The sequence below is a fragment of the Puntigrus tetrazona genome, chromosome 10, assembly GCF_018831695.1.
Source record: "Puntigrus tetrazona isolate hp1 chromosome 10, ASM1883169v1, whole genome shotgun sequence".
Classification (NCBI taxonomy): Eukaryota; Metazoa; Chordata; class Actinopteri; order Cypriniformes; family Cyprinidae; genus Puntigrus; species Puntigrus tetrazona.
In genome coordinates this window covers 9,613,520-9,632,348 of record NC_056708.1, presented here as the reverse complement: position 1 = coordinate 9,632,348, position 18,829 = coordinate 9,613,520, and the positions used below count along the sequence as shown (strand labels likewise).

The following is an 18,829-nucleotide window of genomic DNA, read 5'->3' as shown; positions in this document are numbered from 1 at the left end:
TGACTGCTTGTTATTGCAGTTGAAGGTGATCTCGAAAGATCGGTTCCGTTTTATTGTTGTCTTAAAAATTCTTGAATACATTTGTTGTTGTTGATTAGCCTTTGCCTAGTGCACCGAGTGTCAAAATGCCTACTGAAAATCTGTCTGACAAACGCATGTCTAAGTTCAAAAATAAGGGCAAGGAACCAACGGTGAGCTGCGTAACCATACTAGGATTTTTTTTTTTCCACCCATTTAACTGTTCACACCTTAAAACCTCTTGATGTCTTTACACTCTATCTGTATTTGCAGAAAATGCGTGACCGCAGAATTGCAGAGTGCGTTGAGCTTCGCAAAGCCAGCAAGGTTGAGAGTATTATGAAGAGGAGAAATATTTCATCTGTGGGAGATGAGGAGCCTTTGTCACCAGAGTACAACACCGACAACAAACAGGTGTTTGATTGTAAAAATATGATTTCTAATGAAAGATTTCTTGAAATTTATCTTGAAACTGTTTTTATTTTAAGGTCATATCTGAAGCAATTCAAGAAATTGTTGCCAGTGTGAACGGTGACTGCCCAGAGAAGCAGAGACAGGGTTGTCAAGCAGCAAGGTGCAGTAACTACTTCAGTGATCTTTGGTCTTAACTTTCTTTTAGAGCATTACTAGTCTTCCAATCGATGCTTGCAGGAAGCTGCTTTCTCGGGAGAGGAACCCTCCCCTGAAGGAGATCGTAGAAGCTGGACTTCTGACTCGCTTTGTGGAGTTTCTAGGAAGGAATGATGACCCCACGCTGCAATTTGAGGCTGCCTGGTCTCTCACTAATGTTGCATCTGGCACCTCTTGGCACACACAGCAGGTGGTGGAGCACGGGGCAGTGCCAGCCTTTATTGCCTTGCTAGCTTCACCAATGCTGAACATCAGTGAACAGGCTGTCTGGGCTCTAGGCAACATTGCAGGTGAGAATACTTTGAACATCTTAAAAGAACGTGGCACTCTGCCCTGAGAACTAGGTACTTGAATGTTCAGAAAGGATGTTGAAAGTTTTTGTTCTCCCTTTTTAGGTGATGGTCCATCATATCGAGACACCCTGATTGACTGTGGCGTCATCCCTGCACTGTTGGCACGGCTCACGCCAGATGCTCCTGTGAGTTCCTTCTGGACACCCCACATCTGTGTCTGCAAGTGCAAAAACACAATATAACCCTCAATGTTTTACAGGTGGGGTACCTCCGCAATCTTACGTGGACCCTGTCGAACCTTTGTAGGAACAAGAATCCCTTCCCCCGTTTCAGTGCGGTCCAACAAATGCTCCCCTCAATCATCCAACTGCTCCACCACAGTGACAAATCCATCCTGTCTGATGCATGCTGGGCCGTTTCGTACCTCACTGATGGACCCAACGAGCGGATTGATGTGGTCATCAAGACCGGAATCCTTCCACGGTTGGTTGAGCTCTTGGGATTTGAGGAACTTGCTGTGGTGGTAAGTACCCTAGTGTTTAACTTTCTAGTGTTGAATTGCTTAAAAGTAGTTTCTCTATGATGTAGACACCGGCCCTACGTTCGATTGGGAATATCGTGAGTGGTTCAGATCTGCAGACGCAAGCAGCCATTGATGCAGGCGTGTTGAGTGCTTTGCCCCAGCTGATGCGACACCCCAAGTCCAGTGTTCAGAAGGAGGCAGCTTGGGCAGTGTCCAACATTGCAGCTGGACCCTGCCAGCAGATCCAACAGCTCATCACGTGTGGATTGTTGGCTCCTCTAGTGGATCTCCTAAGGAATGTACGTTGTAACTGATGTTTTGCTGGCATGCTGAATGTCTTGTGCCCACACGGAATTGCCTATAAAACATTTTGGCTTTAATTTGATTGCTTCTCCTAACGCTGGGCATAAAATGAGGCCAATTATACAAACAGCCCCTCCTGGGGTTTCTTGAAATACTGCCTTTCCAGCTGGCAAAAGTATACTTTTAACATGCTATTGTTGAGGTAATTACGTAAGCTACACACGCAACTATACTGAATTTGGTCTTGTGCAAGAATTTCAGACCATTTCTAATGTTTGTAGTTTCATCGGACTCTCTGATTTGCTGCTTTGGTACTCTTAAACTTTTTTGCATGTTTGTGAATGCTGCTAATTGGGATTCATAAATGGGATGTCTAGTTAACGGTCAATGCATCTTTTAAAGTCAGTTTAGTTTGATCTTGGATCTGTGACCCACTGGGCCGCTCTTTGTACTTATGCAGGGTGACTTCAAAACCCAGAGAGAAGCCGTATGGGCAGTGACCAACTACACAAGTGGTGGGACCGTGGACCAAGTTGTTCATTTGGTCAAGTGTGGCGCTTTGGAGGCAATCTTGAACTTGCTTCAAGTTAAAGACACTAAGACTGTCCTGGTCATCCTAGATGCCATAAATAACATTTTCTTGGTGAGTCCAATGCATGATTTCAAAGAGAATATGTAAAACCCCTCTGCAATTCCCAGTACTTGCGAGGGATATGCTAAAATATTAACTGTGTGCCTTCTGCAGGCTGCTGAGAAACTTGGGGAGGTGGACAAGCTTTGTTTGTTGGTGGAAGAAGTAGGAGGGCTAGATCGAATTGAGTTTCTTCAAAACCATGAGAACAATGCCGTTTATCGGGCAGCTCAAGCTCTTATTGAGAAGTATTTCAGCGAGGTGGGTATCTCAAGGGACTTCTAGGATGTGAGGTTTCTTGTCAAACAATTGTAATACTTTGAAAAGATTTGTTTCCCTCTCCCATCTGCATATTCCAATGTGTTTGTGCTTTTATTTTTGCGCACAGGATGGTGATGATCAGTGTCTGACAACGGAAGCCACAGATTCAAACTTTGTCTTTGGAGCATCTGATGTCCAAAAGAAATTTGACTTCTGATTTACTTTTTAAAGTTTTGACTGAATAAATTTTTTGCAGTACGTTCTGGCTTTTCTCGTTCAGATTTTTGGGCAAGAATTCGTACAAATTTTAATGGGTTCTAATTTTAACAATTGTCAGTCCTGGGTATACTATCTTTTTAACATGTTTAATTCATCTAATTTTTTTTTTTTTTTTTTTAACTCATGAAGCAGTTTCACAACTAAATTAAGCTGCAACAGTTTCAAAGCACTTGTTTTGAACTGCGAGTGTCATAATAGAATATGCAGTTTTACCTTGATCTCTTTTCAATTATGAACTCTCGCAAAATGTACATGAATGCAACTTCAATGACTTTTGACAAAACCAAGAAATGCGCCAATCACTGGGACTGCAGCCATTTGGTCTGAAACAAAATATTGTATTGTGTAACTAGGTTTTTTTTTAAAAAAAACCTTCTACACATGCCCTGTACAATAGAATTTAACCTTGGACATACATGAAGAGCTTTCAAAATTTATAATTCATTCATGCTTCATTTAGCCTTTACAATCCCAAAAAAAAAAAAAAAAAAAAAAAATCGCTATTCAGAGCAATAGTTAGTCTCTTAATCACATTCATCTTCACTATCATCTTTTTCCTTTTTTTCCTTTGGTGGAGCTACAGGTGGAAGATCTAGTCGGGCCCATGACATCGGTTCTGCCTTCTTCAACACGACCTCAATTTTGGTAGCCATCATGTTCACCAAACTTTTACTTGCATCAATTACCTAAAGGAAAAGCAAATCCAAAAAGTCTTAATCCATTTTTTTTCTGGTGATAAAGTTTCCTTTTAAAGCAATAAGCTTTAAAAAGCTGTGAATATACTTATTCTACCTGTAGGAACGCCTTTATTTTTTGGAAATCCACTCCCCCAGATTTAGTAAGTTGAGTTTTACCATTTTTGAATCCATTCAGTTGATCTCTGGGTCTGGTGATAGTACTTTTAGCATAGATCATTGAATCCAATTAAACCAGTAGTATTGCCTTGTGACCAGAGTTTTGCTATTTTTCCAATTTAAAACTTGCAATGTTATCACTCAGTGTTCTGTGTCCCCAGCTTGCAAGACACGCTCCCTGTGCAAGCAAGAGGGTTTGGCTGTTTCAAGCGCTGCATGATAACACTACGCCTGCTGTGGAAATGGTACAGCAGCAAACTTTATTACGCCGGAATGAGAGTAGAGTTCCTAATTCTATCAGCCTAGAAAATTTTTAAAAACTTTATTTTCCGCGGGTATTGGTACATGATATAACGACAGAAGAGTCAAACTTTAAATAGGAAAAATATCGAAACTATGCTAAAAGTGCTATGGCAAGATCCAGAGATCGGCTGAATGGATTCAAAAACTGTAAAACTCAACTTATTAAATCTGGGGGAGTTGGAGAATGACCCTAAAAAACAAAAGCGTTCCTTAAAGTACTTTGAAAAGTCTATACTTACCCCCCACAAACTGATGTGCTGTTCAAATTCTTTCTCTCCTTCAAATATAATGTGGATTTTGAGCTGCGGATTTTTGAGAATAAAATATTTTAAATTAGCTCTATGCAGAATCTTGAAAATAAATGTAAAATTATACAGTAAAATATTGAGTGCAGAAATTAGCAATAAAAAAAACCACACCTATGAGACTTTCTATGTAATGTCAGCATAAAAATCGAACTGAAATGACCTTGGTGCCTTACCACAGTACTGTTCCCCTCCACTAAGCTCAGCTCTGGTACTGCATTTTTGGCATAAATGGAAATGATGACCTGACTTCCTGTTTGGTGCCAATCAAACCTGCACGGCACAACTTTCTTTCCCTGTGTACACACAGAAAAATGGCATCCTCTGCTTAAAATAGGATTCACGTGTACATGTATTCAACATTAAGGCCTTCAACAAATTATTTGTTAATTTGGAACTCGGATATTGGCCTGCAAAAGGCCAGATCATTTTTTTTTTATTGGACTGGATGTGAAAAAACAAAAAAAAAATCCAATTAAAGTAATATAGTGCTTTGACTTTTAAATCTCAGGGTAGACACTTACGGTATCTTTTTTCTTCCACTGATGCTTTCCTCTGGTACAGCCCTCCTGAGACAGAAACGTGTTGAAGTCTGAGGTTTTCCTCTTACAGCAGCTCCAATATTTCATCCTTTTATGAGAAAGGATAAAAAGAGGACTTAATTGCAGAGTCTGCGGATATGCATCTCAGACTTCTTCGTTTACACTTTTCTAGTACTTTTTAGTAGTATTCAGTTTTGATCTGGCGCTCATTTACCCTTCATGGAAGATAGGTACACCAGAATGATACAAACATGTCTCTTCATCACTGTCTGGTCCGTTAAACGTCTGAAAAACAGAATAATGAGAAACCATTGTTTTTAATGAACTAAAGAAGCCCAATGTGCCAAGGCTTCTAATCGGAGAAGCAGGCATAGAGAACAGTACCTTACTGCAGCCTCCATTCTTACAGGACGTCCCTATCTTAATTTCATCACTATCCTCCTCTATAATACAAGAAAGAGAATAAAATGCATCAGAATAAAAGACAAATATAGAAAGGTGGGAAAAAGGATGGTCGGGCTACTCTTACCCTTTATCTCCTGTGCATTTTCCTCAGTTAATTTAAGCTTTTCTAAAGCCTGTTTGAGCGAAGGAGAGATCTTCTGCTGTAGAACGGAGAAAGGCTCATCTGGACTACAAAGACGAAAACATCTGTTTTCAGTCATTTATCGATTATAGGTTGTAGCATCAATGTGGGTTTTGTTTAAGTGAACTGTTAATAAGAAGAACTTCTCTTTAGTAGACTTAATGCTGCATTACTTCATCTTCTGAAACTAATAAACCAGAAAATACAAAATGGAGAAAACCCTGTCGTCTTCAAGTGTGCTTTTACCTTGGTCGCCGAATAGACTCTAGAGGTTTTGGTGCTTGGGTGATGCATTCATTAAACTTTGGCTTCACATCATTCACACTCTTGTCCACGGAGGACTTCACTTCTGGTTTAACAGGCTCAGAGGGCTTCTCCTGGTTGTGAGGGCCTTTCGTACACCCCTAACAGATTCATAAAAACTGTTTTAAAGCTAACCATGAAAACGCTCAGTCAGTTTCATCACAGATGAGCACTCACAGCAATACTGAGGAAATCCGAAAAGTCAGTTGTTCGTCTCTTGCAGCAAGACCAGCCCTGGGAAGCAATGACAGAAATAATTTTATGGGTTCAACTCTAGGTAACAGTTAAATTTCACATTAATAAGTAAACTGATCTTCGTGCGTGTCCATACCTTCAATGCATCATGAAACACTGGCACTCCTGGGTGGTATGTGCATGCGTCTTTTTGATAAAAAGAGATTTATAGCGTGAAATGTGACGTCACAAGAACCTAGTCACATGTCAGTGTAGATCAAGTGTGCTACTCAAACAACTTCTATCTGTAAACTTAATAATGTTTTTTTAGTAAACCGGAGCTATCGATTATGCATCATTCATAATGACCAGCACTGTATGTGCCTCCCTAAATTAACATAATAAATGACTTTAAAATAAAATTAATATGTGACTCTTGAGAGGCGGTCGTATGCCGGTAATACTACACGTACATCAATAAAGACTATTAAAGAAAAAAGGTTTTCTTTCTGCATTTATCCGGCTAACGTTATCTACTATAGCAATCCGGCTATCGTTTGTTTGTTAAGTCTTACCGTCTGAATTCTTGTCAGGATCAAACCGTTGTCCACATCCTTTATTATAACACAGTACAGACATAATGTATGACAGAAATTAAAACATATATTGTACAACGTGGCCAAGAGGGAATGATCCGAAGTCTTGACTAGCTTGCTGCTGCTGCTGCTTCCCGTCGCGAGGTCCCTTCCGGAAACCTTCGTCGATTTCCGTAAATTATCGTGCGTCACTTCGGCTCCGTTCGTCTATTTTCGGAATGTCTCGGAATTAGTTGAAATGATGGGATCAGAGTGAGAGATGGGATGCACCACCTAACGGAGTTGTGAATGAAAAAACAGACAAGGCAGTGCACGGAAATGAACCCTGTTCAATTCTATTTCACGCCGTCGCTGAAGAAAAAAAATCGAATTATCATGGTTATTTTAATGTTGCCATAATTCTATGCGTTTTGAACGATATTCTAAAGAACACCAGTATCGTTTGCGCGCTCTGTTCAGCGTAAACACATTAATCTAATTGTCTAATGTTGGCGTGAGATGAGCTTTAGATCATTTTGTTGCTATGGGACAGCAGCAGCAACACCGGTTTCGTTTGCGCATTCACGGGATAACGTGCATTCGTGAGCGCGCTTTAGAAGGTGCGCGCTCCGCTGATTACGGTCAACTGTGAGTGGCACTGAGTCCTGTATGGCAAAGAAGTGAAGGATGTAGTTTCACAAAGCGGGCTCTTGGATGTCTGCAGAGCAGAGATTTCTTTCTCCCTAAGCCAGAGGTAAGAGCGCATTCACATATTTTGATGCACTAATTATCGAAGAACAAGTGAGTGCTCGGTCTCAGTGACAAACATCTTTTTCTAGAGTCCACAGCGTCGAAAGTTTCCTTTGATTGAATCGCATTTTAATAGAGACTCGAGCGTTCATAGAAGAGAATCGGTTTTGTTTGACATGATCAAACTTATTTACTTCAAATTCAATACGAAATTATTTGGCGAAACTGTAGGTTACGTGTAATTTATTCATATTTTCTCTTGTTGCACTTTACTTATAAGAATATTCAAATATTACTTGTTTTACCTGTATGTCACATATATGGCTATATTAACCCTCATTTGTGCTCTTCGTTGCTGTTATCAATCTTGCAGCGAGATTACCATCTAACTCGCTTGTCAGTGTTTTGTGAAAGGGTATTACTGAGTCCATTGAGAACAGGGTCAGGTATTTATTTATTTTTTGACAATTTAATCCAAACCAAGGGCTTCTTAATAAATAACTGCCTTCGCATTTATGTGAGCAGTAGGATATGTCTTTGTGAGATGAATGCTTTAGATTGAAATAGTTTACTGCATATATATCTCTCTTTTGCAGGATAACTGGATGATGGCATGGCTATAAACAGCTGCCCTGGGGGGAGTATGAGGATCTGTCTCACCAGTTTCTCCTTATTGCTCCTCCACCTCCTTCCTTGTTTGGGGCAACTGCAGGAGCCAGGGTCCTCCTCCTTTCAATTTACTGCCTTCCTCTACAATGCCACCATTTATGAGAACTCTGCAGCTCGGACATACATTAGGACTGAGGTTAAAATGGGGATTCCTTTATCTAAGTTTGGTCCTTTGGACATCAAATATTCAATTGAATCTGGAGACGATGAGGGGCTGTTTCAGGCTGAGGAATATGTGTTGGGGGACTTTAGCTTTCTACGCATACGGACTAATGGTGGGAGCGCTGCCATCTTGAATCGTGAAGTGCAGAATAATTATACGTTAATGGTGAGGGCTACCAGCACAGGTGGGCTGGAGGCTTATGTGACAGTTAATGTACAAATTATGGACATGAATGACCTCCGACCTTTGTTCTCGCCCACTTCCTATACCATTGATATTTCAGAGAGTTCTCAGTTGGGTGCAAGCGTTGCTCAGGTGACCGCCACTGATGCAGACATCGGCTCTAATGGCGAGTTTTACTATTTCTTCAGAGAAGATGTGGAGGAGTTTGCTGTCCACCCAACCAGTGGGGTGGTATCGCTCACAGCTAAGCTAAATGCAGATAAGAACAGCAGATTCGACCTTGAGGTTTTAGCAGTGGATCGTGGAATGAAGGTTTATGGGAACAGTGGTATTAGCAGTACAGCCAAACTAGTGATCAGTGTTGTGCGTATCAATGAGTTCGCTCCAACGCTGACTGCAGTCGCACGTTACCCTTTAATATCAGACAAAGAGCCAGTTTACGCCATTGTTACTGTTGAAGATTTGGACGAGGGACCCAATGGAGAAATTGAATGGGTTGCCATCATTGCAGGTGACCCGCAGGAACAGTTTGTCTTTGACAGAGCTCCACTTGGAAATGAATACAAGCTTAAGATGTCTGAACCAGTCAACTGGGACACATTTCCTTATGGTTGCAGTCTCACTTTTCAAGCCAAAGACCGAGGAACACCACCAAGACTGTCCAACACTCAGTCTGTTCAGCTCTTAGTGAAAAAACCACAGTCTGCGCAGGTGAGTTTTGAAAAGAAGATTTACAAAACCTCAATTATTGAGATTGCACCACCGGGGACCATAATAGAGACTGTGAGGATATCACCAAGAACACCAGTCGTCAGTTATGCTCTAAGCCTGACCTCAGATTCAATTTATTTTATCATTAATCCACTTACTGGTGTCATCTCAACAGCAAAACGGTTTACCACATTAAAACAGGAGCTCTTCAATTTAGAGGTGATGGAGACATTAAGTGGCATTACAGCAAAGGTCCAAATCACAGTTGAGGATGCTAATGACAACTACCCAGTGTTTACTAGCACATCTTATGAAGTCTCTATCAGTGAGATTGTCCCCATTGGCACGGTCATTCTCACTATATCAGCAGTGGATGATGATAAAGGTGATAATGGGTGCATAACATACAGCATAGCCAGCCTTCAGCCCCTTCCGTTTATCATCAACCAAAACACAGGAGAGCTGACGACATCCAAAGAACTCGATTTTGAATCATCTTTGGAGACATACGTGTTTACCGTCCGAGCCTCAGACTGGGGATCGCCTTACAGACGAGAAAGTGAAGTCAATGTCACGGTACAAGTGTTGAACATTAATGACAACCAACCTCTTTTTGAGCGTGTGTCATGTAAAGGTACGATAGGGCGTGATTTTCCTGTGGGTCAGACGATCATCATAATGTCTGCCATTGATATAGATGAGCTAGGGTTGGTTAAATATAATATTCTTTCTGGAAATGAGCAAGATGCCTTTACTCTTAACCCAGACTCGGGGGTGTTGTCATTGAAAAGACCCCTCTCTTCAATGAGTATAAAGAATGAACAGTTCAGTTTAAAAATAGCTGCGTCAGATGGCGAGTTGCTCTCCGCACCCACCTTTGTAAATATATCAATGGTCAGAGGCAGAATGCCAGCAAGAAGTTTCAATTGTCGAGACACAAAAGTTGCACAGAAGTTAGCAGAGAAACTTTTGAAAAGAGCCACTGCTATTAGCAAATCCAAAGTGGAGGAAGGCTACACAGATCTATTTTCTGTTAACAGACAGACACCTCAGTTTGAATCCTTTCCGTCTGACATTGTAGTTCGTGAGGATATGCCCGTGGGAGCCAGTGTTCTTCAAGTAAACACCGATGATGGTGACACAGGCTTCAATGCTCGCGTTCTGCATGCCATATCAGATGGGAACATTGACAGCTGCTTCAATATTGACATGGAAAGTGGCCTAATATACATCTATCAGCCACTGGACCGTGAACGAACAGATCGGTACCTTCTCAACATAACTATCTATGACTTGGGCGTTCCACAGAGATCTAGCTGGAGATTGCTTACAGTTAACATTGATGATGTGAATGATAACAGCCCAAAATTCTCCCTCGAGAGCTATACTGCCATTATACCAGAGAATGCAGCTATCGGTATGGAAGTGTTCCAGGTCACAGCCTCAGATGAAGATCTCGGTCAGAACGGTGAAATCTCATACACCTTGTTAACAAACACCCCTTTATTTGCCATTAACAGCCAGACCGGCTCTGTTTATGTGTCTAGTCAGTTGGACAGGGAATCTGTCTCGGATTTCGCCCTCAAAATTCATGCCAAGGATAAGGCAGAAAGAGGGAATCAGATGTTCTCAGAGACAACACTGAGAGTCTACCTCGAAGATGTGAATGACTGTGCCCCTATGTTTATTCCCAGGAGCTACAGTTGTCGTGTGTTGGAGGACCTTCCTGTAGGTGCTGTTATAGCTTGGCTGCAAACTCAAGATCCCGACATTGGATCTGGAGGATGGGTGAGATACTCCCTGCCCAATGATTTCAATGGAACATTTAAGATCCATCCTGAAAGTGGTGCCATTAAGGTGGCCAGAGACCTGGACTATGAGAAGCAACAATTTTACAATCTCTCGGTAGTAGCAGAGGACTTGGGTTTTCCAGTCAAGCTTCGGTCCGAGTCTTACCTTGAAGTGGAAGTCATTGATGTCAATGAGAACCTCAACGAGCCATATTTCTCAGAATTTGCAGTGAGGGGCACTGTGAAGGAAAACTCTCGGCATGGAACAAGTGTCCTCCAGGTGACTGCTCAAGATGATGACAAGGGCAGAGATGGAGTGATCAGATACTCTATGAAAGCTAGAAGTGGTCTTGGAAGGTTCTCCATTGATGAAGAAACAGGTATCTATAGCTTAATTCTTTATGTGCCTTTTTGTTTGGGCTGTCTGCTATTCTTTGTCTTTTTTGAAGACTAACCAGTCCTGAGTCGATGCTTTCACAATAAAACAAAACCTGTGAAAATGGTTGTGAATTTATGCCCTAACATTTTACTGCAGTGTGCTGACTGAATGGTATTAAAAGGTCACAGTGACGTTATTTCTCTTGGCAATGAATTTGTGCTCTGAGTCTACAATTGCCTCTGAAATTGCCGCCACTGGAGAAGACCACTGACCTAGAAAGGTAGGACTTGACCTCTGTGTGGTTTGAAACAGTGTACTTCTGTGATTTTCACAGTCTGTGATTTTCCGAATCTGTGAGATCTGGCATTTGCTGTGAGATCTGATATTTGCAACACTGAAGAAGAAAAAATGCTTAGTTGCTTAGTTACGACTTGTTATGTGGTTCCAGCTTCACTATTAATTACAACTAATGACTATTGATTAGAGAACTACAACTGGCAGTAGGATGTAACTGTGGTCCTCCATTCACATGTCAGCTAATTAGGCTGAGCCTGTTAATCAGGCCCCTGTTTAAAGTAAGCAAGTGGTGCACAATTGTGCCAGAACCTCAAATGAGCATGGATTTTCCACAGAGAATTGAATGCCCTACCAGCAGCAAAAGGCAAGTTGTAGGGGAAGTGAATACATGAGAACAAGAGTTGTCTTTCATCTTCAAAGTAAAACCTCTGGGACAAGTAAGGACAGTGGCATTGGCTCAGCGCACCCACTACATATCCGCCTACCGAGATCCATTTAGCTGCCATGTTGTCTGTTGTGTTACGAGTCCTTGTTGTTGTCGATGGACTTTTGAGATGATTGAAAGTGGGCAGTTAATGCAACAGGCATCCAAACAAGTGGAAATCAAAGACACTTGATCTCAGCTACTAGTTGAGATGTGTTGAGTTGAAGTTGTGTGTATGTAAAGTGATTTCTATATATACGAAGTCTCATTGCTCAGATGCAAGAGTGAACTAAAAAGGCTGGTGGGATTTATGAAGGCCTTATCGGCAGAGCGCTCTGCTGCTTTGAGCAGGCATTGGTATTCCTGCCCACACTTTGGGAAATAAATCAGAGTGCACTCTCACTCAGACGCCTGTCGAGAAACAAGTTCAGCTCTAATTTGCCTCTGAGATTTGGCCTCTTTTTCTCCAGAGTCAGGTTAAGTCCTTTGTCAAAATCTCTCAGACACCTATGCAAAGGGCTGCTTGTGCTTCACATCCCCACACATTGCACAAGACTGATGTATTCTGTTTTTCTTTTTGAAAGATAACATATTTTTGGAGCATAAGGGAGTCGAGGATCTTTACCACAAGCCCACTTCCTCTTACAGACTTCTTGAACTTTGATTGTAATTCAGGGGAGATATCAAGGGTTTTCCTATTGATGCCTGCATGGCATACAGAGGAAACTTCTCTCAGACCGTAACAAAGATGCAGATTTGGAGTAGAATCAAAAAGACAGGGAAAAGATTTATGCTGAAAGAGAAAAATGCCTTTTCAGCATGTTTAGGCGCAATGCGTGTGAACTACAGATAATTCAAGATGCCTGGCATAAAAAGAACTGCCCTTGATCTTGTTTGTAGACATGAAGGATGAGTTGATGGCTTAGTTCTGCTTGATTATGTTCTGAATTCAGGACAAACTATGAATATTTGATTGTTTACATCTTAAAATATGAACTACGATTTTTCTCAAGGAATTAGAAATTAAAATGCTGACACCAAAAGCATTATGGCTACCGTCTCACTTACAGCAAAACATCTGCTATTAAACTAAATGACATGCTTGTCAATGTGACTTGCATTTGAAATGGTTATTTTCTCCAATTTGCAAGTTCTTAGAGGATAATTGGGACCTCTTTTGTGATATTGCTAACCACAAAACACATAATCATCCTTTTAAGTCTGTTGCAGTTGAAGGACACCTCACCGATTTTCTGCCTTCTACCTCCATAAGCAGTCCTTGATGTTTATAATACACACCTGTGGATGGCTTTCATGAATAATGATAAATGCGAAAAGCAATGGCTTGTAAAGCTAAAGACGCAGATGGATTTAGTGCTGCTTTCAATGGCATGATCAGTGGTTTGAGATTCACAATCAGCTGAAAGCCAATTGCAGCGTGTCAAATCGTTTGCATTTCTCTAGTCCCTTTCGCGACAGCAAATTAGTTTCTCGTGTTCAAATGCTTTACAAAATCAGGCACTTAGTGTAAATCTGTGTCTCTTTAATTTGAGCTGGGACAGGCCTCGTGTTTTGTAGAATTTCTGAGCCTCAGCATCAGAACCTGTGGGACTCCATCAAAACAACCTCAGCTTCAAAGCTAGGATCTTTGAATCAAAACTGTGGAAAACATGTCTGAGTCTGTAGAGTCCTGTTCCAGACAGCATTGAACCCTTGTGTCACTTTTTTATGCCATCTGTCATATTTCTGACATGACTGATGCTGTTTCTCAGTATATGAATGTATGCAGAGTGCTGTCTTCTTAATATGATCGTTAATTGCTTGTGTTACCTGTAAATTTACAGCGGTTTGGTTCAAAGGATTTTTTTTAATATGATGAAAAGGTCTAATGTGGTATGATGACATCAATTAACGTTTTGTTTCTGCACTGAGTTTAGTTATCTCATGTATGGGTTTAAAAAGCAAACTTCATACATTTTTAACATCTTTCCGAATTTCAAAGGATGTTTACTCCTGGAAAACTCTATGTTAGGACATGCTATGTTTTCTATATTTCCTGAGACGCGAGACGTGAATTTAATAAGAGTACCTCTGGCTGCATTTCAGACTGAATTGCACCCCAATTTACTCCTATTGCAGTATAAAAAATCCAGCATGTTTAAAGGCAGAAGAAATGGCTCATTAGTGAACCCTCTCTCCATCCATCAAATTCACTTTAACTGGAACTATCTAGATTAATTGGTACACTTTTCATTTAACCCTCATTTTCTGTTTAGGTCTGAAAGACTTCTATTTTTAGCTCAAAATGCTTATCATTTAAATGCCGGGTTGATACGTGTTGACTTTTGCTAATCTTGTGAGAACTGATCATAAAGAAACCTTTCAGCTTGATAACCTCTTTAAATAGACCAATCTTATTTAGTGCCTATCTGAAAGTCTTTATGTATTAACGTTATTTATGACCTAAATTAAAGGTTTAATAACTTTTTTCTGCTGGTTTTTGATTAGTCATTGGAAGACTTGAGGGATTGAAGACAGAAAAAGAGGGTAAATTCATTAAAATGTCTTCTTTTTACATGTAATCTACATGTTTAGCAATTCTGTGACTTTAGACATACAGTAATGGGTTAGAATTTAGTGTTGCAAATTACCACTCGTAATATTTCTTATTTCGCATATATATTGCATGCTATTGTATAATATATGTGATAAGATTTGATGTTTTCACACAAAAAACAGGTTTCTTTTGTAATTTAGTATAAATAAAGTAAAAACTAGATCGTATTGATACACAAGCATCTGGCAAATGAGATGTCCGCAATAAAATCATGTAAACACAATAAAAAAACATTTGTTGTGTTTTTAAGTGGTTTGATAATGGAGTGCTACAGGGGTGATATTTCTGGGCTAAAACCTAGAAATGAGTTAGCATTTTAGCACTTCCAATTCCATCATCCTGAAGTCCTAAAGGGATTTTTCAATGGGTTTATGCTTAAATGCCAGAAATGAGCTCTGTGGTTGCACAAGCTCAAGGTATTTTCACATTCTATTTTATGATTTAAAATACATTAGTAATACCCCTTGTGAGTTTTTAAGGCACACAGACATAGTCTGGGTCATAGGTCATAGTTTGGGCATATTTTATGCAAATTATTAGCTGCGGGCAAGTTCTCCTTCATTATAATCCAGATTCAACATTAGAATTCAGACATGCAGTTGAATGTAACATGTGAATCCATCTGAAACTTTGCATAAGAACATACTCGGGGTGTAATGGTACACAAACCTAACAGTATGCCAGTTTTGGCATCACAGTTTGGTATGATTTGTACTGAAAGCTCTTCTGAAAGCATTTCCGCTTGATACAGCAATATAAAACACTACACACAAAATAATTTTTTTTATATTAAAAAGTGTTTAATTGAAATTAAATTGCTTTCTTAAAAATTCTGTTATAATTACAATTTTCCTAGGGATAAAAATCTACTTTATCTTATGCTCTGAACTGTAGCAATTACTATAAACCTAGAATTAACAACAGCACCCAAACCTAAACTTGATTACTATTTGTTTTTAAATACAATAATCAACACTCAACTTTAAACAATTGTATGCAATTATATACACTGCACATAATGCAGATTTAAATTAATTTCTGAATAATACAATTTCTAATTGTTGTTACTCAAACTTTCATAACATTTATTTAAAGACTTGTTAAATAATACCGGAAAAGTAAAATAAAGTACAAGTCTAGTAATATCAAATATAATAGAGTCTAATATATTGCGAAATGCTCTTTCCTACACTTCATTTCCCTAGCGAATGGAAGAGCTAATGACTCGCATGAGGTAAATGAAACGCTAAGTAACATTTTCTTTAAAAGCTGTTTTGTTGATGTTTTTTGTGGTTGAAACACTGATTGAATAATTAGATGAGACCTAGGTCGCGCTCTGCGCTGCTGTTTGAACTGAGGCCTTCATACAGCGACGTGTCAATCCACATCAAAGTGTAATAAAGAACTGATTGTCTGTATTACCTAAAAGAAAACTGACAGAATTCGAATGACGAAACTTTGTCACTTTTCAAATGCACCTAGGAAGTTTCTAATGAAGTTTCCCTCGTACTTTACACCCTTAGAATGTACGTAAAGTTGTTTGTGAGTGTGGCCGAAGTACTTTTTGAGACATTTTGTTTGTCTGCTTCATCAGTATGTATTGCGTCTTGCTCTTTGTTTAACAGGTTGATTAAAAAGTAAAATAAGAGGAGCCGTTTTGTTTTTCTTTGAAGGTGTGTATTGTGAATATAGCAGATTTCCTTCAGGCAAGCTGACCTGTCACACTGTGTTAGCTCACTGAGCAACCATTCAGTCAGCTTCAGATGTCCCTGTTTAGTTTTCACCCATATCCTTTGTGTCTTTGTCCCCTCGGGTGTCCTACTTCTCAATGCTTTTAAGGTTTTAGTAAGAATCAGGGACCTGCATGCTGTGTGAGTACTCCTCTTTTTTTTTCCCAGCTTTTGCTGGCTATGAGGGGTCGGAATCCCCTCGGCTGAATCACTTCACGGCCGGGTGGTTTTGTTCTGTGCCATGGTTGACCGATCGACTCATCGCATTGCATTGCACAGCCACGAAATGGGTCATTCTGTCAGCGACGACCCTTCCTATCAGTGATCGTATTTACATGTGCCCGTGATGCAATGTCGAAGTGCTCCTAATCACAGAATGGCAGAGCCAGCACTTTGGTCAGGAATGATTAGATGTGCTGTGCTGAAGACCTGAAGGTCATACAGGCTCTGAGTGGAGCTGTTGTACCCTGCGGTGGGATTCCCAGCCCATCTAAAGTTAGTGGTATGTCCAAGATGTCAGTTCGGATTGGACACCACCAGCTAAAAATCTGTCAGCTCAGCAAACATGTCCTCTGCAACGTGTAACTGTATTACACCTAAAGTGTAAACAGACTGTTTGACACAATGTTATATAGAGGAGACTGGGGCTAGTTTCAGCAAATTTCTTGTTGTCACATATGTTGTCATGTATTGTATCTCAACAGTATTTAAACAGAGGCATTAATTATAGGCTTAATTAAATATCTGGCTAATTGATCATATAGTAGAATTTATTAATAAATTAACGTTAAAATGCATTTTTAATCTACACAAAATAAGCAGATCTTCAGGAAATACTACATTTACGCAATATGTAGAAAGACTGTAAATTGTAGAAAACCCTTTGTGACAACTAGCCCCTTTGACCCCTACAATAATGATTTCTATGTAGCTCATTGCCTCTTTGAATCATTTAGACGCTGTTATATGCATCTAATCGTTTCACAGTTGAGTTGTGGGCAATAGACTGTAGTAAGAGAACGAACCTCTGCAAAAAAAAAAAAAAAAAAAAAAAAAAAAAAAAGCATTTTCATTGAATTGCTTTAGGTTGGTCTCAGGTATCGTTGACAGTTGAGTAAATTTCCCCGGAGAAAATCTGAAGAGAAATTACACTTTTAGGCAGACCACACCAGCTCTGGTTTTGAAACACTCTGCTGAACTAACTCTGGTTTCTGGGAGTGTGTGCCTAAAAACATTAATCTTTCAGCCTGACCGTAATCTCCTCAAAATGTTAGGCACATTACAGTTTAATAAAGTTTGACACCAAAGTTTGACTCATGGTTGGGTTGGACGCTTTTGATGTAGTTGAATCACAAACCAAGTTATGGATAGCTTGAAAAATAAGTGAATGTTCCCAGCTCACTCAGGCCAGAGTGCTGATAGCAGTTGATGTGTCTTAAAAAAATGTCATAAAAGCTCCCAGAGTATGTCAAGTACTTCTTGTTGAATTCATCAAACAGGTGATCAATATTAAATATGTTTTTTTTCTCTGTTTTCACAGGAATGATTTACACCGCTGGCAGCCTGGACTGCGAGACTCAAGATTCATACTGGCTAACGGTATATGCAACGGACCGTGGCGTGGTGCCGCTCTCTGCTTCTATTGAGGTGTTTATCCAGGTGGAGGATGTGAATGATAATGCACCTTTGACCTCTGAACCCGTTTATCACCCGTATGTCATGGAGAACTCTCCCAAAGATGTGTCTGTGGTCCGTATCCAAGCCCAGGACCCAGATGTTACCGCCTCAGATAGCCGTCTCGTATATCGTATCACGGCTGGGAATCCTCAGAACTTCTTTTCCATTGATTCCAACACAGGTAATAAAAACTATTTTTTTAATTAAATTTTTATTTTATTTACTCTCTTTTTGGCTCTATGAAGAAAAAAACTCATAAAATCTTTTTATTTTTCATTATATTACCAAGGCTGGAAATTCTTAATTTTTTTTTTTTTTAATTAAATGCAGTTAAATTAGACAAATCACATTTAGTTGCACATATCAATATTTTCTTGAAATTCTAAGAATTTAAATTCAAATGACATTTAATTATTATTTTTATATCAGTATTTTTTCATACTTAGTAAGAAATAAATGTATGCATTTACATTTTTATATAAAATTAAGAATTTAGTGAGATTATACTGCATGCATTTGTATTATGAGATTATATGGCACAACTTTGTCATTTGCATTTTTAATATAAAAATAAAACATTTGTAATATACAAAGATCATACTGCATACATTTATATCATTTACATTTTTAACCTAAAGAAAGTAAGCAGACCTACAGGAACTCAATAATAAATAATTGATTTCCCTTTTAATATGAGCAAATAATCTTTGATCATATTTTCCTTTGAAATTTCATCGCACTGTCCGCTGATCCAATCTCCCTTCTATCGCCTTCTCGGATGCTTTCACAAGTACTACTAAACAAACTGAGCAGCACAGGCTGTAATCTGCTCAGTGTCAGGACATTCTAGTGTGAAGTG

At 39.5% G+C, this 18,829-nt stretch overlaps 3 protein-coding genes across 8 annotated transcripts in view; 2 read left to right on the top strand and 1 right to left on the bottom strand.

Moving 5' to 3' along the window:
- The first annotated feature begins 2 nt into the window (after nt 1–2).
- On the top strand, nt 3–2,917 carry kpna7 (karyopherin alpha 7 (importin alpha 8)). The gene is made up of 10 exons (XM_043251092.1): nt 3–191; nt 292–432; nt 507–592; nt 670–938; nt 1,044–1,126; nt 1,201–1,464; nt 1,530–1,763; nt 2,228–2,410; nt 2,513–2,659; nt 2,787–2,917. Exons 1-10 carry the CDS (start codon nt 126–128, stop codon nt 2,874–2,876), a joined length of 1,563 nt encoding a protein of 520 aa, XP_043107027.1. The 5' UTR covers nt 3–125; the 3' UTR covers nt 2,877–2,917.
- A 338-nt stretch (nt 2,918–3,255) lies between these two features.
- On the bottom strand, nt 3,256–6,758 carry chordc1b (cysteine and histidine-rich domain (CHORD) containing 1b). 2 transcript variants are annotated; one of them, XM_043251093.1, is made up of 11 exons: nt 6,581–6,758; nt 6,163–6,212; nt 6,009–6,065; nt 5,775–5,932; nt 5,472–5,575; nt 5,327–5,385; nt 5,157–5,227; nt 4,925–5,030; nt 4,577–4,696; nt 4,335–4,397; nt 3,256–3,624 (listed from the first exon to the last, which is right to left on the bottom strand). In XM_043251093.1, exons 1-11 carry the CDS (start codon nt 6,642–6,644, stop codon nt 3,463–3,465), a joined length of 1,014 nt encoding a protein of 337 aa, XP_043107028.1. In that variant the 5' UTR covers nt 6,645–6,758; the 3' UTR covers nt 3,256–3,462. The 2 variants fall into 2 exon arrangements, with proteins under 2 accessions (XP_043107028.1, XP_043107029.1); XM_043251094.1 differs by having other exon boundaries at nt 3,487–3,624; nt 4,564–4,696.
- Nucleotides 6,759–6,943: 185 nt separating this feature from the next.
- The window catches only part of LOC122353179 (protocadherin Fat 3), a 53,034-nt gene continuing 41,148 nt past the window's right edge, over nt 6,944–18,829 (top strand). For 3 of the 5 annotated variants that reach the window (XM_043251126.1, XM_043251125.1, XM_043251124.1), the window contains exons 1-3: nt 6,959–7,334; nt 7,927–11,226; nt 17,834–18,151. In XM_043251126.1, coding sequence (XP_043107061.1) covers nt 7,944–11,226; nt 17,834–18,151 — 3,601 coding nt within the window. In that variant the 5' untranslated portion in view covers nt 6,959–7,334; nt 7,927–7,943. Of the gene's footprint in view, nt 7,335–7,926; nt 11,227–17,833; nt 18,152–18,829 lie in introns of all 5 variants that reach the window. The other 2 variants (XR_006251964.1, XM_043251127.1) reach the window with 2 other exon arrangements.

Excerpts from the sequence above, each read along its gene's own strand:
- kpna7 (XM_043251092.1), top strand. The coding sequence starts at position 126 with ATGCCTACTGAAAATCTGTCTGACAAACGCATGTCTAAGTTCAAAAAT. Across the intron at positions 192-291 it reads ATAAGGGCAAGGAACCAACG|AAAATGCGTGACCGCAGAAT; the intron begins GTGAGCTGCGTA and ends CTGTATTTGCAG. Across the intron at positions 593-669 it reads CAGGGTTGTCAAGCAGCAAG|GAAGCTGCTTTCTCGGGAGA; the intron begins GTGCAGTAACTA and ends CGATGCTTGCAG.
- chordc1b (XM_043251093.1), bottom strand. The coding sequence starts at position 6,644 with ATGTCTGTACTGTGTTATAATAAAGGATGTGGACAACGGTTTGATCCT. Across the intron at positions 6,213-6,580 it reads TCCTGACAAGAATTCAGACG|ACGCATGCACATACCACCCA; the intron begins GTAAGACTTAAC and ends TTTATCAAAAAG. Across the intron at positions 3,625-4,334 it reads AGCACATCAGTTTGTGGGGG|GTAATTGATGCAAGTAAAAG; the intron begins GTAAGTATAGAC and ends CTTTTCCTTTAG.